Source organism: Thunnus albacares, chromosome 2 (genome assembly GCF_914725855.1).
Source record: "Thunnus albacares chromosome 2, fThuAlb1.1, whole genome shotgun sequence".
NCBI classification, from domain to species: Eukaryota; Metazoa; Chordata; class Actinopteri; order Scombriformes; family Scombridae; genus Thunnus; species Thunnus albacares.
In genome coordinates, this window is record NC_058107.1 from 24,451,641 (window position 1) to 24,475,800 (window position 24,160).

Below are 24,160 nucleotides of genomic sequence, written 5' to 3' on the forward strand. Positions count from 1 at the left end.
TGAGAAGGACCAAATAATTGTTGGTTTTGTATTTTTCATGTGATTTGTTTATAATAAGGAAAGTATAGAATATCATCAGACTTAACCTTTTAAATGACTTTTAGAGAAGGGCATTTGCTCTAATTTATTCATGTGTAGTTACATAAAAAAAAAAAATCTGTATTCTTCTTTTCTGCACCATCTCATTCTCCTCACCTCTCCCTTTGTCTAAACTGACTTCCAGCTGTTTGGATGTGTCACTGTTGTACCAATGCAACAGATTTTTCTCTCTCACACGCAAACAGCAGTCCTTTTGTTCCAGCTCTGTTTCAAAGGCCTCCCTTTTTCAAAGGCATACGGGTGGTGCAGGGGCAAAACACTTGCCAGCCACCGCTGAGACCTGAGGTTCAATCCCCGGTTGTGACTCCCACTGTTTGGCCAGGGCGCCTGCGAGAAGGCGAGTTGGATCCAAGGGGACGTGTTATGCTTTTCCGGGGAAGCTGGCAGGTGAAAAAGACTGCCTGTCTCTGACTCCCCAGACTAACAGCAGCGCAAGAAGTGACAAGGACTGTCCTGCAGGGGAATTGGGCTTTCCAAAAACTAGGGGAAAAAAATGAAAATATTAAAAAAGAGGCCTCTTTGTGTTTGTGTTATATGTGTAGTTGAGGAGTTGTTTGTGTGTCCATTGGGAATGGAACAATGGATTGTGGGAGGAATGGCGATTGGGAGGCGAGGGAGGCATCCGCTGGAGACAGTTAGATTTGTGCATTGCGTCAAAGCATTGAGTGCCAGAGATTAATTAAACTTTCCCTATTTTTTGAGGTGTGTATGTGTGAATGAGTATGAGTCAGAGCGGTGGTGAGTAGGAGAGAAAACATGTTTATTGCCTTCATGATCAATGCCAAATTGCAGGAACATAGAATTTTACATTACAAACGCCCCACCTGCTGCACAGAGACAGAACAAAGCGTTGAGATAGTGCAGGAAAGCTATCTGATGAGCCGCGGAGTGCATGCCTCATGGCCGTTCAGAATGTGTGCATGTGTGTACTTGCACACATGCTTTCGGGTAGGTATATTTCTTTGCACATGTGTGTATGTTGGCCCGGTTGATTTCCCCTCAGAGCAAGTAGTCATTCTCCACCGCAGGGCCCACTGCGTATGCTTTTTTAGTTTAACCCCTGACTCGCAAACCCACTGTGACCCCACGTTGCTTTCTGATTGGCCTGAGCCTATGAACTTGAAGGCCAAGAAGACAGATGGGGGGGCAGAAAAAAAAAGGCAGCTACTGGGGACCACCAATCCTCACAGCCAGCAGCTGATCAAACACACACTCACAAACACGTATTTACCCAAACATGCATGTGCATAGATTGGGTTAAATATTGGCGATTCAGGGAGAAGTACACATAATGCCAGCATGTAGAGCGCATACTGTGGCTATCCTGTGTATACATACTAGTACATGCTCAAAAATGTATCCAGCACATGTGACTTACACAGCATAAACGAAGCACATAGACTTGTTTGTTTTCCAAATGGGCTCTGTTGATTGGCAGTGTACCGTGCGTGTTTGGAATATTTGTTTCCCATTAAACACTTTGCCTGTTGTCGGTGCATGTGTTTGTGTCAGAAGATACATTGATGAGACAATTGATCCCAGCAGTCACCATGATTACAAGGTCAAAAGCTCTCTATCTCCTTCTCTTGTCATTCTGTTACTCTAGTCCTACTGTGTCTGACTCTCGAGAAAGCTCTCTATATGTACTGATTCCTGATTAGGCTCAGGACTGATTGCAACAGCCATTAATACACACACACACACGCACGCACATAAACACATACAAATATACACCCTCATCCCACACTCTCTCTCCCTCTTTTGTTGTTGTTGATTGAAGCAGTTTTCAAATTAGAAAACAAAGAATGAATGCTGTTTAATGATGAGATTGCAGATAGACAGTTGCAGCTGTAGGTCATCGGTGAGGTCATCAGTCTGTGACCGGCACTATCTGTGAGATCATCAGAAGCAGAAGCAGGTGTGACATAATTTGAGGGGATGATAGCACAGAAGACAGCTCCATTTCACAAGTTGAAAGGGTAACATGTGACTCACAGATAACCTTTCCCCATCTCCCGGGTGTGTGTTTGTGTGTACGCGTGTGCGCACTCCAATCCATTACCCGAAATTGGTTTACAAAACCTATGATGTCAGCAGGCCTTTTTATAATGTCTTTTTAGACCTTGTGAAGCCACAGGATTGTGGTATCATATCCCAACACTGTATGAATTTCTTTTTCTTGAGCCACTTAGCATATTTATAGGTTTTATATTTATAGGCTCCTGTCATTACGGCTGTACCTTTTTACTAAAGTCTCCCACACATGCTTCTGCTACAGTATGGAAGGGCCATCCTGCTAACATGTGACCATGTGCTGTGATAATTCAATACAGTCATCTGTTTCTTCCTGAGAAAGGTAGTAAGACTCAATCTGCTATGTAGATTCAGACATTATTTGTGGCACTTACACTTTTACATCTATTGGTTAGAAATACTCCATAGTTTACTATTTGAGAAGTATACAATACAGAGATGGCAGAGATGGTACAGGGATTCAGAGAACTGAATGACCCCTTGCCAACATTTAATATTCCCTAGCTGCTGAACTGTTTCCTTACATCATTTGGTTTTCAATTTTTTGCCTCTTGCTTGCTATTTTATTCCTGACCATCTGCCCTGTTTTGCTGAATTCTGTGCAGCTCTATAGAGCAGTTACAGGCTAATTAAAAGTGTAACTATTTGTGATGTTTCTTATGCTGTCATGGCTGTTGAGAGAATCTTAATAGCTGCTCGGTGCACTGTTTCTCCTCAAGACCCGAGCCTGCTGTTGCAGTTAGAGAAGATGAATGTTTGGGCCCTTAAATAAGGAGTAAAATAAAGACGCACAGAAAGAGATAAAGGACGCAAGGAAGGGCATTTAATTGGAGGAGCCAGACGCTGGACCACTGAAAGGAGGAGTGAAAAGGAGTTGGTATGTGGACGGAGGCAGACAGTCATGGAGACAGAGGCGGAGGGAGAGAGAAAGGGAGGGATTTGAGGGAAAGAAAGAGTGAAACCTTAGTACCTGAGGCGTAAGCTGAGGCCTTTAGCTGCTGGTGCCAGAATGTGTTTTTACGAGCCTGCGGTCAGACAGAAATAAAAGGCAGCCGAGCGGCTGAATGGCATCGCGCACACACACACACATGCATGTACACACACGATTCAATGGCCTCTCAGAAATCACAGTTTGGTTTTATAATGTCACAGTTATTCAATGTCTCCAACCCCCATAATGCAGTGTGACTGAACAAGCACCACACTCTCCCCAGTGGTACGGAGGTAGGGAGCGAGAGAAGGAAGAGAGGGGAGGTAAGGCAGGAAAAGAAAGCATTAGCAACACCTCTGTATTCCTTTTAAAGCTGCCAAGGGCATAGAAAGAGGTTCTCTTATGTTCTTTGGCGTCATTATATAGATTTTATGGTCAGTTAGTCCAATCGTTGACTTTTTTACACAATCCCTTTGGTGCCATTTTTGTCTCTCCTGCTCTTTCTGTCATTTCTTTTTTTCTTCTTTTCCTAACTGTTCAAACTTTTTGGCCTTCTCCCTAGTTTTATTTCTTTTTGCCGAGTTTCTTACAATGAGTTTAGTTTATCCGATTGTCATTACAAACAGTTGCGGGGACCTAGGGTTCAAGCCATAAGCCAACAGTGACATACTGACTTCAGTGACAAAAGTAGGAGTAAAAGAGACCAGCACTTATCTTTTTGTAAATCCGTGGAAGTAGAAACGTGGGAGAGGGCAGTGATGATTCAGTTGGCAGGGGTTACCTGAGGTGCCTCTTGCAGAGATGCGATGGTAAATGGCAAGTGATTGCTTAAAGTAGCAAGAGACTAAAAGGGGTGGTGATCATGACCCTCTTTAGCAAAGAGACTATGGAGAATGTGATGGATAGATGGAAAAAAAACTGGAAATATTTGAGATCAATCCTGTCTGTGCGTAAAGGCACCACTTCTGAAAAAGCACACAGGCTCGCTCTCCTATGTACTGTACAGAATGCAGAGCGCTACTCAGTGCCGTTGCCATGGAAATACTGAACAAGTGATGGATTGTTGGAAAGGGGCAGAAAAAGATTTAAGATTTACATTTTTTTTTTTTTTAATTTGGACAACCATTTTTCATCCCTCACACTGTCCCAGAAAAGGAAATACAGCAGAGTCAACAGAAACTCACAGATCAGAAACAATTTATTTGCAACTCATAACTCACAGTTTAATGCAGCCTGATCAGTATTAAGGGTGGAAATATCACAATAAAGCCTCTATTGATGGGTTGTGTGTGTGTGTGTGTGTCCGTGCGTGCATACACATCCTGTACAAAAGGCTAAAGAGCTTCTATTCATTTTGTGCTGTACGAACATGTTATGCAGTAGCATGACTAATGTTGCTTACTGTAGTCCCATAGTCCCATACACCCACGCATATGCACTGACACACACTCACACACACACACAAATGCAGCAGCTTCTCTCATTTACTCCAACTCTTCCACTCACATAGGAATACCATCCACAGCAGTGCGCACACACACAGAGGCATGTCCGCGCGCACACACACACACACACACACACAGACACACACACACTGAACTATATATATTTATTTCATTTATAGTTTGCGGTGGACATCATATCCTGTGTTTACTATAGCCGTTTGTCTCATTGAGCTGTCAGTCACTGTGGCAAACAAAGTCTATATTTGCACATATATGCACACATGTGTGTGTGTGTGTGTCATTGTTCCATAGAGTTTGGAGGTCAGTGTGTGAAGGGGACATTTCAGCAGCATATTTCCCAGAGGTCTTTGCAAGGCTCGGCTCAATATAGAGCTGGTGCAACCGACCCGTGTCAGCGATTTGTATGGAAGAGTCGTGTGTATGTTAGTGTGTGCATTGTTTTATATAAAAAGTCCTATGAGAGAGAATTAGAGGTGGTCAGCAGTCTGAGTGTGTGTGTGTGTGTGTGTGGGTGGGTGTGTGTGTGTGTGTGTGTGTGTGTGATACAGACTGTGTATTTTGTCTTTTTCACTATTAGCATTCCTCAGCTTTGACGGACAGTATGGGAATGAAATGCTTCTTTCATGTGGCCAAACTCTGCGTTGTGTGTGCGTCTGCGTGCATGTGTGTGTGTGTGTGTGTGAGCAGATCTTTTCCCATGAATCATTGAGATAGAGAGGGATACGTTTCCCCCTTCAGTGGTAAAGTGCTTTCAGCACTGTACTATTAAGGGCTATTGTTAGAGTTACCCATGACCTGGTCATGACATGGGATGCTCTGTGTGTGTGTGTGTGTTTGACTGTGTGTATGGGCTATTTGTAAGTGTTTGTGTGCCATTCTTCTGGCTCTTAATAAGGGAGTACTCAACCATGGAGTTCACCTTTTCCCTTATAATTGCTCTCTCTCTCCCTCTGCCTCACCCATCCAGATTTTCCTAATCACAAGGCCCAAATCAATTATCAAGCACTTCAAATTAAAAAAAAACTTCTTTAAACTACTGTAAGTAGTAAGGAGTAAAAAATGTGATATTTCCTGCTGGATTGTAGTGCAGTAGAAGTAGAAAGTAGCATAAAATGGAAATACTCAAGTAAAGAACAAGTACCTCAAAATTGTACCAAAGTAAATGTTACTTTCTGCAACTAATACAAATATGTGTGTGTTTATATTATAAGTGTATGAGTGTACTGTGTCTTTGTATAAGTAGGTAAAAGGTAAACAGTTTATGGGAGGAGGTGTTAGCTGATGTTGAGACTTCACCGTGGAGATGTTTGATGTGATGAGGCGTGCTATCATGTTCTTGTCTGTGAATACGTGCACTGTGTGTGTGTGTGTGTGTGTGTGTGTGTGTGTGTGTGTGTGTGTGTGTGTGTGTGTATGATAATAGCAATATAAATTAGTTTGTAATGCACCATCATTAGCCAGGAATTTGTTTTGGAGACACCGGTGCAGACATATTGATTACCACCATAGCAACGTAAGTACATAGAGGCAAACAGGACCTCACAGTCGGTGCAGATGGATGTGTGAAGTGGTGTGTGCGAGAGAACAGTGTTTTATTGCTTTGGACTCCTCACTTTTCAAAGGGTGGGAGAGTGAGAGGGATCATGGGTGGGCCCCAAAGAAACCCTTTAGAGATGGAGACGCCACTTCAGAAAACACTCAGCCTTCACAAAATGGAGGGAGGAGGAAGGGGAGAGTCGATAGAGGGTGAAGGGAAGGACTGGATATCAGACTTTCCACAGAGTTAGATAGTCATCAGCGTTAGTCTGTGTGTGTGTGTGTGTGTGTGTGTGCGTGTGGCAGGAGTGGTACAGTAGTAGTTTGATTTGACCATTTGCCAGCTTGAGTCTGGGTGTTATTCCCTCAGCTCCAACAGCTACATGCTGAAATACTTCCTAGTTTAGGTCAGGTATTTCCCAGCAGCGCTAAGGAGGTTGTTTACCAAAGATAGCTCTAAATGGAAAGGCTTTTTACTAAACATATGTTGCACAAATGCAGCCACTTACTTTACTCTCGCTGAATGTGTTTACCAAATAAAAGACTTTTGTCTACCTCTTTCTCTGTCACTTTTCTCCCTTGCTATATCACTCGCGCTCTGCTTCACTCAGTCACACAGGCAAACACTTCATACCTATTTTCACATTAGTCTCATCGGAGCCTTTAGCTATTAATTGTGTCCCAGACTGGGACCAGAGAGAAAGTGTGGCTGGGAATGCTGGGTGTATCCAGGAGAGAGGCAGGCAAGGCTGGGCACAGCTCTCCCCGGAGGAGGAAGTCGCTCTCTCATATCGCTGCCCACATCCATCCTCAGAATAATCGTCTAAATTCACCGCTGAGTTTTGACTGTCCCTGATGGTGTTAGTCATCTGAAGAAAATAGGTTGTTTCCTTTAAGGTTTACCTCACAATAACACAATGAGTGCAAGCGCTATGAAGACGCTACAGTGAGGTATTTCCTGTTTTTTTGGAACTGTTTTCTTCTTCCAATTCCAAATTTTAGGCTCCGTCATTGCTGCAATCAGGGACGTCATTCCGGTTTTACAACCTACAAAGAGTAGATGTTCTGTAGATGTTTCCTTTTTTTTGGCAGTATGTGTCCCTGAGCAGCAGCTTTTTGTCCCCTTACAGTACTGCTCATTTTGTTTCTCTATAATAGGACAACAATATATAGAAAATTACAACTTCATTGCCTTGTTTCACCTCTCTTTCCTGCCTTGGTTCATATCCTGCATCTGTCCTCTTTTGCCTGTTTTTGTAAATATTTCCCAGTTGGAAGAGATTCAGTCAGTTTACCATATTTATTTAATTACCAGTTTTATTATGCTACCGTTTCCTCCGTTTGAACATCTGAATTAATTGCCCGACTGATATTGGCGTGTTTTTTCATTAAGCTTTTCCAGCGCTATAAAGGAAATGAAACTTGTAGCAAATAAATGTAAATGTGTTTGCAAGTGAACGCACAGTATGTCTCCATAATTTAACTAGTTTAGTAGTTTGAAGTTGCTGGTGTAATGAATACTTGCAGATGTGTGTGGTTATTACAGGATGATGTGACATTTTTGCACATAATATTCAACAGTTTGCCTTAATATGTTTTTATGAAGGAGCATGGATTAGTCAGAGCTATTAATCTCATGAATCGTTTTGTTTTGTCTTCAGGTGACATCAGACCAACTTGTGATGCTTTTGGAGCTTCTTTTAGAAGAAGCGGACCTGAGCGTGACAACAATGCGCACACTGCAGCGAACCTACGACTTACAGAATCAAGACGCTGAGGTGAGACCACACACCATCAAACACTTTCATACAGTATATTCACCCACACAAACATGCTCAGACAAGTGAGCATAATGCATCCACCAAGCATCCAAGCACCATAATCTCCACTTATACTAAAAAAGTAGAAGGTTTCCTCTACTTCCCCCATCCCAAGGCACAGCGCTTAGTAATGTGTAGTAAATTCTCCTGTAATAGCAGCTCTCTTCTTTACAGCCACCATTACTGACTAAATCCCTCAAGTATTCGCTTCATGTTTTAGTATGGCACAAAGTTCCTTAATGGTACTATTAACGATGTATGTGTGTGTGTGTGTGTGTGCGTGCGGGTTTCCTTGTCTGTGTTTGTGCTCTGCAGCTGTGTGTGTTGGCAGATCAAGAGTTCTTGAGAGTACAGGAGCACAAGTGTGAAAACACAGCTGCGGCAAAGCCCGTAAACTGTCCACGCTAACCTCCGTTGTTAACACATGGCTCATCATGAAAAGAACAATTTGATACATATTCAGTCATTTACAAGTTCTTATTAATTATATGAGCTGTTTTGTTGGGGCAGTAATGTATATAATGGGGCTCAGATGTTTTACTGTACAAAGCTAGTTAAAGTTGTCATTGTATTAAATCCAGACATTTCCGTGAGCATCTAAGTATTTTTATTATACTTACGCTAAACTCACAGTCAGGCCACTTGTGTAAGTCGTCACAAATAAAATATGTTGCTTCTAATTCTCATTTTAAAAATATATTTTTTTAAAGGGTTGGTATGGTGGGTTTTTGGATGGATTAGGGTGATAGTGAGGGCTCTCCTGTGCTGTAAAATTACTCAATTCTATCTCCTTCTAATTCTAATTCTATCTCTAAATTTTGAATCTCGCAGCTCAAGAGCGAGAGATGTTGAGGCGGAATTCGTTACTATGTCACACAAGAAAGTCAAATCAAATATCCCTAGAAAACTTTAGCATGAGCCCACCCCTGCCGTAACTTCTGTGGTTGAAGTTTGCATTTCAGCCAGAAGGCGAGTAAAGTAGGTCTCTGGAAGTGTTGCCGGTTGTTCACCAGCTAAAATGTTTCCAGAGAATGCAAATTCAGGTCAGGAATGGCTAAAATTTATTTCTGGAGACGATCTTGCCTCCATTACCAGCAAATGGTTGTACGTGTGCACACATTTTACAGCCGACTCTCTGCTTAAGACTCTCAGCTAAAGGAATATAATATCTATGTGCTAAAGCTAAGCTAGTGACCTTAGACACAATCTTACCGTTCTGAAACATCCTTTTGGAATCTAAACTGTGCAACAACAGGTTCTTCCCCTTCTCATTCATGATCAGCCTCCGGTTCATAGACCGCCATCCATTGTCTTACATCTCCAGCTGCAGCCATTACTGCAGGTAAAGATGTGGCGTAAGGGATTTTGCATTATTAGGTAGTATTCTGATTGGCTGGGGGTAACACCACCGATAGTCAATAATGTCGATTTTATTTAAATAGCTTCCAAAACAGCCTGCTGGAGGACAGAGGGGAACATGGGCTGTAAGGAAAGATGGATTTAAAGAAATATAAAAAACTTTTGGCGAATAAAATGTCAGATATGTTTAGAATAGACTCAGTATTTATAAAAATGAGTCAAATAAGGCACAAAAAAAAAATTTAAATTATAAAACCTGAAATCTAAAAGCATAGTCATAATTTGTTCAAGTGATTTTACTCACCACTTTAGGTTATTGTCTTGCTTTTAATTTTTTTTTTTAGTAATTGGCCTCGTAATGCCAGAAGCAAGGCCACTTTGTGTTTGGCCTCGGGTCCAGCTTTAGCTGTAGGCCTCTCTAGCAGACTTCCTGGCAGATGAAAGGAGGATCTCATCTGCAATTTCCAGGAAAAACTTTCAGTGTTTGCTAAAAATACACAGGGCCATTATGCACATAGTCATGCATGGAAAAACACACACTTGCTACACATGCGCGCACTCTCTCTTACACAAACATACACACACCTGCACGCACCTGTCTCAATGCAATGGCCCAGTCCTAATGTTAGTAATCTCATTCAGAAGAGGTCAATCACCTACACGTCTCTCCTAATAAAAGTGCCCATTTATTCTCCTGTCTGCCGCGCTTTCTTTTCAGTCTTTCTATCGCTCTGTCTCTCCCTATGATTCTCTTCATCTTCTCGTTCTTTGTCTGGTACTGCATCCTCTTTACGAGATTGATGATGGATCGGTTTAAAATTCTTGGATAAATACTGGAATGAGTGCAGATTGGCCTCCATAGCCTCTCACTATTTACCTGATGGAGAATGAGAGCTTTTCAAAGTGTATGAGTAGTAGATTATTAGAAATGACTGTTATGGCTTTTAAAAGGCGTTTAGTAATATGTCTCCTCAAAACACATTGTCTTATGACAAAACACAAGGTGGACTGTGCAACCAAAGGAAACATTATACTTTTAAATCAAAACATCCAAACAGATCACAGTAAATGCAATTCTTCTGATGATGATTTCAGATCACAGGAACAGGTTTTCCTGTTTTGCTATTTTAAAAGATATTTTCTCATTATTTCAACTTGAACTGGTGATAGTATTTTGTATTTGTTGTAAAGTAGCATAGCATGTTGTCACATATTGTCTCACCACCTGTTGGTTTTTGTATAACTCCAAGCAGAGGAGAGAAGTTTATAGTGAAATGCTGTACAGTGAAAGGGATGAAGGAGCTGTCTCTGAGTTAAAGGTGGTGTGGAGACAGACTGTTGTGCAAGCTTAAGTTTCTGTGTATGTGACGTTCACACACACACACACACACACACACTATAGTGAAAGAAAATATGTGGCCGACCACCAGTGTGCGTGCAATGGGACTGCTTTGTGAACGGTGTGAGTGACTGTGAATACATGTGTGAGTGCGTCTGTGAGCCGGAGCATGTGTTTGCATGTATGAGAGAGAGTGCGTGACTTTGGCCCACTTCCTTTCATATGAGCCTCATGTGATGTGTGATGCTGTGTGACTATGCATGCGCGTGCACACGTGTACGCATGTGTATGCGTTTCGCTGTGTGTGCACATTTTTTGATTTTGCGAGAGCTGACGTGCATGCGTGTGTGTCGAAGGGCATCTGTCGGTCAAGCACATAGGACACATTGTCTGCTGTTGCCCAGGCAAGGTTTACTCCTCCAGTGACTGGAGACTTCACCGGACCACATCAAGAACTGTCTGGTTCCTCCAGCCACAACATGTGGAGGAGAGGAGACAACAGAACAAGGAATTATTAAGAATGAATGAAGAAATGACTAAGAAAGAACAAACAAAAAGCCTACTGAAGTTTATTTGTGTATCCTTTAATCACCATTCACATGCCCACATTAGACTGGAAACAAAAACAGCTTCTCAAATGGACAAGAACCCCCCCCCCCCCCTCACTTCCCCCGTCCAAACAAGGTCTCTAATGTGAAAAATTGGGAATTCAAGGCATAAGAAGTGCCAAGATAGGAAAATGTAGTGAATCATAGATATGAGGTTGAAAGCACAGCTGAAATAAGTAGTCTACTAATCTAATAGTCTATAAATACACAACTACTTGATAATTGATTGATTGCTGAAGTAATTTTTCAAACATTTCCCAACTGGTCAGACAAAACAAGCAATGAAGATGCCATCTTGGGCTTTAGGGAATCGTGCCATTTTTCACTATTTTTTTAAAATTATTATTCAGTGAATTGAGAAAATAATCAGCAAATTAATCAACAATGGCAATAAATTAGTTAAGTAAGTTAGTTGCAGCACTAGTTGAAAGACGGACAGTATGAAAAAAGTTTTTATGAGATTCCGACTGTAGGAGGTGAGAAACGTTCGTTCGTCATGGTAAGAGCGAGCACACATGCAGTACGTTAGTATCAGTCGTCGTAGCGTTTCTGTGTTTGTGTCGGGATCGGTGGTGGTGCTGGTGGTGGAGGATGAAGGAGGGGTGGGGGTGCAGTAATAAATGAAGGAATGTCACTGTGTAATTGCATGTGCTGTCAGAGAGAGGGGCCCAGCGAGAGGAAACCAAGTAAAAAGGGGGTAAGGAGAGGTGCACCAGGCAGCTGCTCTGCCCCAGGGCTCTCCCCAGGAATGTAACCCAGCGCAGGGAACAGCTGCTAGGGCTACGCAGGCCAGAAGGGCAGGGCTGGCACCAGAGGGTACACATACTGTACACACTCCCACATTCATGAATACAGACGCATGCATCCTTGTTGTGGGCAAAAGTTAGAAGAGCATGTTACACTCAACTTACATCCTTTGCTTTTTGTCGTGTCTGCTTTGGGATTTTTTGCAGAGTAAACAGAGGCAGAGAATAGATGGAAAAGGGAAGATTTTAAATTTGGACAAAAGAGGAACTAAACTACAAAGCCCGTCTGAGATTATTTAGTAGGTTGCAGAAGTAATGGGTGGATTTAAATGTGGCTGTTGTCAATGAACAGTTGCTCAGTCTCCATTCTCATACTGCATAAACAGGTGGAGGGTAGTGCAACATTTCAGGCACAAACTAACAAAGCAGAAACTCCTATTAAAGGATCAGTGTGTAGGATTTAGCGGCATCTAGCGATGAGGTTGCAGATTGCAACCAAATGAATACACCTCCTCTCCCCCTCCCTTTCCAAGCATGTAGGAGAAGCTACAGTGGCAACGAAACTTGCGAAAAATGTGAAAAGCCCTCTCCAGTGTTTGGTTTGTCCGTTCTGGGCTACTGTAGAAACATGGTGGTGCAACATGGTGGGCTCTGTGGAAAGAGACCTGCTCCCTATGTAGATATAAAGGTCTCATTCTAAGGTAAAGAAAACACAACAATTCTTATTTTCAGGGGATCATACACTAAATAAAACATACTTATGAATATTATATTCAATTTCTGCCAAGTCTGTTCCGCTAAATGCCACTAAATCTTACACACTGATCCTTTAAGAGTGTGCACACATTTAAACAGCACTCAGGTAGATCCATTTGGCACCTTTTCAGCATTTCTAGATTGCTACCTTCCAACACAGTGCTTTAAGAAATGCCCAAAGCTTAAGCTGTTAAAATGGAATCAATCGCCAAAAATCCCACGCTTGGTCACTGTACTCTCCAAAGGACTAGTTTATTATCCTGAGTGTGTGGAGACAGTTATGGAGGAGATTGAAACACCCACGAAAAACCAGCCAAAGGAAACTATCAGGCCTTAATGTAGTGACAGCGCTTTAAAAGATTTCTCATCAGGTTTTTTTTTTTTTATCGTTCTCCTGTCTCTTTTATCATCCTCTGTCTGTCTCTTCCAGAAGAGCGTATCCATATACACGTGTACACACGCACAGACACACACACACACACACACACAGGCACACACGCACATGCATGCTCATAGCAGATGATGAAGGATGATGGCTGAGGCAGGGACAGAGCCAGTCTCTGATCTCTCCTGTAACCGCGGCAACAGAGCTCCTATTGATCCTCTGGGAGAAAGGCCAGGCATTAGCTTTCACACACACACACACACACACACATACACACACACGCATACAGTGAAAAATACACCTATACATACACACATATACACACTGTGAATATACACATACACATAGTCAGAGAATGAAATTGAACTTTTAAACATGAACTTTAGATTGAGACGGTTTCCTTTCTAAAACAAAGTTCACATCTGCTAAATCCTCCGATCCTGGATGAATCTATTCATTGTCAGCAGAGCAGCTTTCAGCTTTGTCTCTCAGCTTGTCAGATGAGCCGTTTGTCTTTTGTTACCATTTCACATTAATATAAGTGGAGCACACTGGCAAAAAGCATGGAAGTAAAATGTCTTCCAAAACTTTTTAAGACCTAATAAAAGATTACATATTGCAATCAGTGGCATTCTGCTGAAATTGAATTTATCCCTTCAGTTTCATCGTCCTTAGCAAGGCTGTACCAGAGTTTGACCAGAGAGCTTTTATGTGGTCATCTTCATCAGTTTAAAATTAAGTAAAACAATAATTACAGGAACTATGGTCATCTGAAATGGTTTCAAACATGACATCATGGCCATTTAAGGACTGAAATGGTCAAGTGCAATTATTTTGATTTATAGCTTTGGTTTTAGTGAGAAATTGTGGGATTTTTCTGTAATGCCTTTTATGTTTCCCTGATTAATCTTTTTTTTTTTTTCAATTCTTGGGTCTGTTTTGGTCGATTACTGTGCTGCCATTTTGGCCAGACGTCTCTTGAAAACGAGACTTTCTATCACCAGGTCACATTTAAAAGAAATATATATTTGTTTTTTTTAAAAAACGTCATTAATAATTGTCATATTTTTCCTCTCACAGGTCCGACATCGTTGGTGTGAGCTGGTGGTCAAATATGGACACACTCAGGCTTATGGAGACGTGGAACACTTCCTGGTTCATGACCAAGTACATATCCACAACTGTTTAAAGCACTGAATCAGCTTAAGAGACAAGGCTCTATCATCAGAAGAGAAATAAAAATGAAAGTGATTTTGTTGTTTGTGTGTGTTCTAGGCCATGGGTGTGTATCTGTATGGGGAGCTGATGGTTCAGGAGGATCCTGAGCAGCAGGCTCTGGCCCGTCGCTGCCTCTCATTGATCAGTGAAGAAATGGACCAATCTGCACGCAGAGTGGTGGAGGAGATGGTCCTATGACATTGGAGGTGAAGTCTCATTCTCAGTTCCCTGATTTACTTTCAGCTACAAGAGTGTGACATTAAATTTTATGTCTGTGGTAGCAATCTTTTAAAACCGTTTGAGATGCAAAATTGAGCCAAAGCAAACTACATTTTTGATCTTGTTCTTTTGCGCTTTTATTCTTGTACTTGTTATCCCAAAATCAACATCCATTCAGCTTAGCGGAGCTCTAGTTTCATCAAAATGATATTGGCTCTCATTGGTACCGAATATGGAGAGAGAGAATTTATATTAACATGTCTCCCAACAAAGTGAATCAGTAATGTTTGTGTATGATTGTAAAAACAGAAGATCTGGCAGTCTGCTCAGGGTTTTCAGTCGCTTTGTATTCAGAGTTCAGTTTGCAACAAAATGCCTGATAATAGGCTAGTGAGTTCTACTTGAACCACCCGTGGGGAACAGATCCAGTAACATCGGATGGGCTGTAGAATGCAGTAGCAGCGTTTCTCAAATATTCTGTCATCTTATGATGTGACATTGAGATGTCAGACTAACTATTGTTATTCTTCTTCAGTTTTTTTTTTAAGTGTTTCTACATTTTACAGACAATATTCGTATCTCATATCTAACCTTTTAGTCTGAGATGGCGTCTGTAAAGGAAAGCTTTGTGTTTAATTGATCCTGATTCCATCTGCCCCAGCGGACAGTCCACTCTTGAGTCACTTGGCTACCTATACAGCACATTCCTTTCTGATCCCACTGCGTGTGTGTGTGTGCATGTTTGTAGACTCAGAATGGGGCCTTTTCCGTGGCTTCACAGCAGCGCCGTCAGGATGTGTTTGTCAGAGAAGGAATTCGGGAATGTGTTCCTCAAACAAACGAGAGAGGGAAGAGAGAAAGAGCGAGAATGGGTCAGCGAGCGTTTTCTAAGGGGCTCAGAACCGTCTCCACTCAATGTGGGGTAATTTTTCTACTGTTGACCCTGAAATTCCTCCTGTGTGTGTGTGAGGGTGTGTGTATGTGCAACCGCAACTGTCACCCACTGGGCTTTTCGAATACTCAGAACAGTGAGGGGTTTATTGGTCTCACACTAAATGAAGGGAAGAGAGAAATGTATGGTTTAGACAGACTGACAGAAAGAAAAGGGAGGAAGAAAAAGAACGGAAGGGAGGACTGGAGTGAAGACAGGTCTCTTTGATGCTGGTGAGCTTTTAATAACAGTCCTGCTTTTACTGACACTAGCCTTTGAATAATGGCAGAAGGCAATTAAACAGATCTTGGCTCAATAATTCAACTATAGTAACCAAACTAGTCTTCAAAGCTGCTGAACAATACAGTTGTACAGTGGATTTTTAAGAGGATTTTTTTGGGTGGCATTTTGCCTTTATTTGATAGTTTTAATAGATGAGAAAGACAGAACAGAAAAGAAAGGAGGGGAGAGAGAAAGTGGGATGATGCAACAAAGGTTCACAGCCAGAATTTGGGGCATTGCAATTACATGGCATTGCTTCTTAAACCACAGGGATGCTCCATTGTTTTAATTAAAGCACCTGAAAACTTGGATCATAAAATATGACGAAATAAACAACAATACAAATTTAAGTTAAAGGGGAAAAAAACATGCTATTATATATACATGCTAACATGTTATTGTTTGTTCAGGTTTTAACACTCAAAAACTGCCTCATTTGGACTGTGTGGGTGCGGTTTGATCAGATTTGATTGACAGCGGCATCTCCATGTCGACATAACTGATATTGTTGAATTCTAATTGGTAATTTGTGACCTCAGCCTTGTCCAAAAGAGCCCCACCCATGCAAAATCTTATTGTTTATAGAATGAAGCTGGTTTGCGAAAATAGATTTTCGGGGTTAATTTAACTTTCTTACTTGACATGTATTTTAGGAAAGTATTACTGGACATACCATATAACCAGTGTATCCCCAGTTCGACTCCAGCCATGGTACTTAGTAGTATGTGGTACCCCTCTCTCTCTCTCTTCTCATGCTTCTTGTCTGTTTTACACTGTCACTATCTAATAAAAGCAAAATGCCAGTAACATAATTCTCATTTAAAAAAAAAAAAAAGATTTTGCTTGACATTTTATTAAAATTAAGACTTACTCTGATCTCTCTCTGTTCCACCTTTTCACTCAGAAGCAACCTCTGAAATCAACCAGCTGTGTTATTATCCAGCACGCCCCCCCAATTCAGCCAGTATGAGGTCAAACAAGGCGTCTGTGACCTTGGTCAACACTGGCTGCGTCAAGAGCCACTGCTAAATACTTATCCACATAAACCTGAGTGACTTACAGCACTAAATCCTTTTTTAGGCCATGACCAAGCCAGTACAAGACAGGCTTTTATCTTCAGACACAAACTTACACACACACACACACACACACTGAAAGAGACAGCTTTATGCATTTGCACAGGATGTGAAAGGCTTTCTAGACAAGTACTCGGCATCTGGCTCACTCCTGATAAATCTCTCTGACACGCACACGCACGTACGCATACAGCACACACGTACGTATGTAGCGCCTATCTGTCTGTGCCCGCAGATCTCTTGTCATCATCCTTCACTCCCTCACTACACCTCCCTGTGGAGCCTCAACACAAGTACAGGAGGAATGAAATGGAGCGGCAAAGACGCACAAAAAAAAAAAAAAAAAGAATAGAAGAAAAGGAGCATTTAGAGATGAATATCCTAACTTTTACTTTTGCTTCCCATTGGATTGAACCAAACAAGCCTTTGTAAACATCAATGGATCATGCTGTTGAACTCAGCTCAGGTCCAGATCTCTCTCCAATTAAAATGATGGATGAACCGACCCCCTCACTGCTTTTTCATATTGTACTGTTGGGAGATGGATTTATGTTTTACTGCCCAGTTTGTGTTCCCTCATCATCCTTTCTTAAGTAGAACAGTCCTCCCTGTACCCTTTACAACCTCACACCCTCATACACACACACACCCACCCCAGTACAGTGGGATTAGGCTGGGGCAGGCTGAGAGGGTTTTAACTGAAAACAACATGTCTGTCAAGGCGCACTCCCTGCTCTGTTTCTTAAACCTAAAAAGCACAACCCTTTAAAAGGAGAAGGGTGGTCTCTCCCTGTCCTTTCTTTTTTTTTTTTTTTTTCCCCTCCCTGCTCACTCCCTCGTTCTTTTCTTCCCCCGGTACATGCCTCTGGAATCCCTCTTGATCCGCTTAATGAGGGGCATATCGCCGGGTTAGCCGAGCGTGGCGAATAGAAGAGGAGGAGAGGGGTAACCAAGGAAATAGTGTGGGAGAGGGAGAGAGGATCTACAGGTCTGGTCTTTCATGACTGCACTCTGATGGCAGGCGTAAAGAGAAAAAGAGAAGAAGAGAGAAAGTTAGAGATCTTTCATATCTGGGTGTTGCAGGTTAGCGATGGACTGGAGCTGGACTTGAGGATGTTGGCAGAGAGAGAGAGAGAGAGAGAGAGAGAGAGGGAGAGAGAGAGAAAAAAAAAGACAGAAAGAAGATCTTGTTCTTTTATGTCTGGGCTGTGAGGGTTCCTGGCGTGCTGATTTGTGACTTATGATAAAATCACATTGCCAGGGATTACCACACAGCCCTGACCCAGCCGGCTGCCATGGCAACCAGAACCCCTCCTGTACACACACATACATACACACACATACACACTAGACTCTCCGCAGAAACGAAGACATGATTATCTAGGAGTGTGTGTGTGTGTGTGTGTGTGTGTGTGTGATTTTGTTTGAGGAGTTGATGATTTGGAAGTGCGGAGCAGAAAAAGGGATGATGAGGGAGCCAAAGGGTCTTGATACGGGTGTTTTGTAAGAGAGTGTGTGTGTGTGTGTGTGTGTGTGTGTGTGTGTGTGTACACGTCAGTCAGCCAGACAGGTTTTGTATCCTCTCTCCAGCCAGGCACAGAGCTTAGCTGATTGGTGAACAGTGATTGATTTCCTCTTTGTTCACAGTGGCTAAGTTCTGCACCTGAGGAGAGCATGACCCAGACAAGCAGACAAAGGAAGAAAACAAATGGGTGCGAAAGAAAGACAGAAAGGGGAAAAAAAAAATGTTCTTTAACTTTTTACAGTGGCAGTGTGTTGAGCCTTATTTTCTCACTTCATTTATCTAATGTGTGTTTATACATTCGTCACTTTGTCCTCTGTTTTCTCACCTCTCTATGTGATTATCCTGCATCCTCTTTCACCTTTCCCTTCTTTCTTATCTCCTTTCACTCTCTTTCTCCTTACCCCCCCCCCCCCCCTACAGTTTGGTCTAACCTCAGTCTAAACAGCTCTCTTCTCTTCTCCCCACAATTCAGTCTTGCTTGCGTGCCTGTAAAACTTTCCACCGAGACCCTCTCACTCATAACAATTAAACACACAAGCCTCCTCACAAATTCAAAACGCCGTGCAACGTTACTAATGAGCACCACGCTACGCTCTCCTGCTTTGTCTGTTGTTCTTCTCCCTCCTTCTTTCATCTTCCTTTTCCTTGCTCTCTACTTCCACCCCTCCGCCTCTGTCTGCTTTCAGTAACGTAGTATAAAAGCTAATCCTGCAGATGATGCTGGTTTGCACGCTCTGTAGTTCTAGCAAAAGGTGAGAGCCAAGTATATCAGGAGAGAGAGAGAGACTGTACTTCCACTACTAATGAGGCCTGGGGAGACCCAAACACTACTAATGCTGCTGACAGATATTTCATCAATCCTGGAGCATCATCATCATCACCCTCATCATCACCCTACATCTCTGTTATTCGCTCTTTCTTACAGCAGACACTCGGCGTGTCAGCAAATTCATACTAGAGCCACAACAATTAGTCGACTGACAGAAAATGAATCACCAACTATTTTGATAATCGATTCATTGTTTTCAGTCATTTTGCAAGAAACAATTCTCTGATTATAGGTTCTCAAATGTGAATATTTTCTGGTTTATTTAGTTTTCTATGATAGTAAACTGAATATCTTTGGTCGAGACAAAAGAGGACATTTGAGGACACCCTGGGCTTTGGGAAACAGCGATCAACACCATTTCTTTTCAGGGATTTTTCACCATTTTTGGACAATGACTAATTGATTAATTGAGAAAATAATCAACAGATTATAATAATAATGAAAATAATTGTTAGTTGAAGCTCTAATTCATACTACATACTAATTCTATACAGTATATATTACATGTAATGGGTTTCAGCAGTTGATATCCAAAAAAAAACATTCTAGAGTTTATATGTCTATACGTGCAACATTTGACGTCAATCAAACTGCGACTTTAAAATGTCACCACCAATTAAACTTCACAGAGAAAATATAATTCTTCAGATTTTATCTTAATTTTTTTGTTTTCCAAGATCTGTTTCAACACAACACTATTTTTTTCCCAGCTGTTAGCAGCTACTCTGTTTCCTTATGTGTCCATCAACAGCGCACTCAAAAATCATATTTAGTATGCATACAATGTGGTTTAAATATACTTCATTCAGTCACTTTTCCAGTGTGATACACACTAAACCTGCTTAGAATGAGTATGGAGTATGGAATTGGGACATGCTGTCTTGCTTAGGGAACTCTTTAAAGGAACAATTTGGTATTTGGGAAGATATTTGTTTTCTTGCTAAGAATTACATGAGAAGATTGATGCCATTTTAACATCTATCTGTTAGACATGAAGATACTGTCAGCAGCCAGTTAGCTTAGCTTAGCACAAAGACTGGAAACAAGGGGAAACGGATAAGGCTGGTTCTGTCCAAAGGTAACAAAATTTGCCCACCAACACCTTTTAAAGTTCACTAATTAATATGTTATATCTTGTTTGTTTAATACGTCTAATGAAAATGAAGTGTAAAAGTGACAAGCTGTGGTTTTAGTCTGGACTACTTCTTGGCTGAGTGCAATGACTTGCCGGTGTCAATCTCCTCATGGAAATCTCCGCAAGAAAGCAAATATGCACATTTCCAAAAGTGTTGAACTATTCCTTTACCCTAACAGCTGAGTTGAGATACAGAAGGGTAACTTGTTTAAAAAGCTTGACAGGGCCTGCAGCAAATCAGTGCATAAAATCATCCTTTAAGTACTTAAATTGCCTCAGGTTTTAAACTTCAAATCACTTTGGCAGTGAAAAGTGCCATCTGTGCATCTCTGGCTGATATGTATTGATTTGTGATCTAATCTCAGCCTCAGGAAGCCAAGATACAGAGATCCATAAAGCAGATGGATTCTCACAGAGCGCATCTCCACACTGTGAAGGAAAACAAGACTGAGGCGACAAAGATAGAAATCTTGCAACCATTTTGGAGCTTTCCATCATTTAGGGATGTCAGTTTCACTTTATTGGGACAATTTAGTGTTTCTACAGTGGATTTACTGCACAGTATAAGCTGCCATTGTTTGTCTCAAGATAGGAGAAACAAAAGGCTGTGATCCTGTAAAACACCCACTGATAACAAGAAAAACAGGAATTCTCAGTTGGGTTACAGCGCACGCTTTGTTTCAAGCATGACAGAGTGTGCTGCGAGAAAGTTCCCAAATTAGTCAAGATAAGCTTCAACACAAAAAAAAACAATGCAAACTAAAAGGTGTCTGCTTGCAAGACGAGGTTTCTTAGCAGTATCAGCAGGTATATCATGGGAGTTTCTATTTCCTGTGCACCGTCTGTCAACACAATGATCAATAAATCTCATTCTGTCCGGTATAGATAGATTTGTATTGGAACTGTTGCACAAAACAACCTTCATTTGCATCTTCCTACCAAACAAAAAGTATTTTCAAAAAAACGAATTCCTGCCAACGGCATTCATCAGCAACACCCAATCTGTCAGTAACCGCAGCTGAAATATTATGCAACGATTTACTGACCCACAGTAACTCACTGTATAACTTTAGCTATAATTTGAGTGTAGTCTGTCATATCATACTGGAGGCATTTCAGAGTCCACTTTTATACCAGCTAATTGTAATGCAAAGCTTTACTGTTCTGGACCGATTTTCTCCCTAATCAAAACCATGACAGATGGTTGAAAATGCATTTTAAAACTGGTCAGTCTTTTTTTGGCAATCAGAATCTGAGCTGTGAGGAGGTATTATAGCGCTCTATATATTCACGACGACAAAATGGCGACTAAACGAGGACAGATGTGTGAATTAGAAATGAGGGCCATGTGGAGCCTGCCATTTTTAGACCTATATTTAGGGCCTGTTAAAAGAGTAATGACCATCAAAGGCCTGTAAAAGAGAGGAATTGCCATCAGAGCCCATATCTAAAAGGTGATTTATTACACTCTAATGGGAGGGAAATGGTGCTCTGCACATCAAAGGACAAAGCAACATTGTATAAAGACACCGAAAATAAACTTATTCGGCCCACGCCACCCACAGCCTCTTTTCTTCACGCAACTCAACTTGACTGATTGTCTCTTTAATGTTGAGTATATTTTGTGGAGCTCCTGCAGGGGTTTGTATTAGATTCTATTTCAAAGTATATGTTGGCAGTATTTACATTTTAAGTGAGACAGTATGTATGCAGCTCTTCACAGTGGAATGTGATTTTGATGGATTTATAGTTCGATTTTTACGATTTTGACTCTTAAAATAGTCCTTTTTATGCCAACTACTGTATCATCATTGTCATTTTGGAGAGCTTCTATCATCCAGCAGTGGTCTCGCTGACACTGTGGTGAGGTTTCTACCGTGTCAACCGCACCTTTCACCAGCTAGTGTAATCCAACAATCTTTGCAGTTTAAATGAACCTAGTGTGGTTTCTTGAGGGTTTGGCAAAGCAGAATGCTGCCTGAGATGCAGTCTGAGTTGGCACTGCTTTTTGATTCATTACAGACACTGCAAAAAATGAAAAAAAAAAAAAAAAAGTGTTCTAAGTGAGCCAGTGCTTCATGAGAAAGAGAGAGATTTGGGCTTGGCTTCCTGTGCCTACTGAGCTGATAATCAGTCCTATAGAACCACTGGCTCAGTTCAGCAGGAACAGGAGTCCAGTCCATTTACCACCGATCCAGAAACCAACGCTACTGAGGCACTGGTCTCAACCTCCCTTCAACAGATCACAAAGAACAGCTGCTGCTCTATTGTGCATATTAGTTTTTAGGGATTTTTGGGTCTGAGACGTCTCTGGGAGTTGCTGATAAATCAGCTCTGCCAATATTGGCTTATCACAGATATATCATAATTGATTAATATATGAATCTGTTGGTTGATATTTTGATACTCAAAAAATGTTTTAAGACAATTAGAGAGGTTCATACTTGTCAAATGTGAGGATTTGCTGTTTTTGTCTGTTTTAGATGACTATAACTTTAATATATTTAGGTTTTGAATAGTTGGATGTACAAAACTAGCAATTTGAAGATGTGATCTTGGGTTTCTGGGATTTTTTTTATTATAGATGAAATACTTAATTGAAGAAATTATTCATTGTGAAAATAATTAATATATATGCATTAGCATATACATCGACTGATTAATAACAAGAAATTGCAGCAAAGAAATGCCAAAAATATGCAAGCAGTTCTTTAGAAACACTAGAGGGTACATATAAGTCCTGTACAGTACATCCCGAATCTTTGTCACAAATCTTTAATAAGTAAATTCCTCATCAAAAATGTTTGTTATATTTTTATGTAATAAATGCATATCACCTGGAATGTTGTTATGTGATTTTTTTTTTTAAACCTTTCAAATATTGGTATGTGCCTCAAACATCCAGTATCGCAGCATCTAAACTGAATTATTTGTGCTGATTGAACATGCACAGTATTCATTGTTTGTCTTCAAATCAGGTAGATAACAACAACAGCCAGAGGATTGTAGGCATCTAACAAATGTTCTGTAATGCTCCAATCTACACATATCTTTCTCTTCCAGGTTGCTAACTACAGACGGAGATAACAGGAGTTTGGCACACAGGACGTACAAGGGTCCAGCACTCACCTCCTCTTCCTCTGTAGGAGAGGGGACGCTGCAGGATCGCTCAGCAGCGTGAACACCAGAAGGCTGCGCCCTTACTCCTGCAGCCGAGGCCAACTGGCAAGGTTGAGAGCACAGCAGTTCTGCTCATTGAAGTAAAGAAATTGCTGGTATATTTGAAGCACTAACAATACAAGCTGTTCCCGCTGAGACACAGTGTTGACTAAATTATTGCTCTGATCAGTGATTAAGAAAAAAAAATGTTACTCTGTTTGATCTGTTTATATTTGAATGATGGGTAATGGAAAATATTTTGGGAGATATTTGATGGATAAAGACACCTCCATCCATGTTTAAAAACCTGAACTTCTGTGTTTAAGTTAGTTTCTGTATATTACGTGAAATGTGTGTGAGCCAGCACACATCTGCATATGAGTTCATGTCTGTTTAGTCTGAAGCCATGATGTGGTTCTTAAGAGTTTAGACTGGAAATACTTTCAGGTTAGTCATGTTTTTATACATAACAGATTACTTCACTCCTGCCTGTAACGACACTGGAAAATATACAACCGACGACTCTCAGGGTATTTCTATAGTTGATGGTTCAGTAACCGCTGAGCAAATAATAATGGCAATTTTGTTTTTTCTCAGAGAAATTTTCAGTTCAACTTTTTGATGTGGTCATGTTAAAATAAAAAATGTTTCTTAAAATTGTTGTATGGCTTTTCTTTCTTTCTTTTTTTTTTTTAAGATCATTGTTT

At 41.1% G+C, this 24,160-nt stretch overlaps 1 protein-coding gene across 2 annotated transcripts in view; it reads left to right on the top strand.

Moving 5' to 3' along the window:
* The window catches only part of LOC122997984 (aminopeptidase O (putative)), an 80,339-nt gene extending 56,229 nt beyond the window's left edge, over nucleotides 1-24,110 (top strand). For both annotated transcript variants that reach the window (XM_044374435.1, XM_044374428.1), the window contains exons 15-18: nucleotides 7,728-7,844; nucleotides 14,160-14,246; nucleotides 14,355-14,503; nucleotides 23,358-24,110. In XM_044374435.1, coding sequence (XP_044230370.1) covers nucleotides 7,728-7,844; nucleotides 14,160-14,246; nucleotides 14,355-14,495 — 345 coding nt within the window. In that variant the 3' untranslated portion in view covers nucleotides 14,496-14,503; nucleotides 23,358-24,110. The remainder of the gene's footprint in view (nucleotides 1-7,727; nucleotides 7,845-14,159; nucleotides 14,247-14,354; nucleotides 14,504-23,357) is intronic.
* Nucleotides 24,111-24,160: the final 50 nt, after the last annotated feature.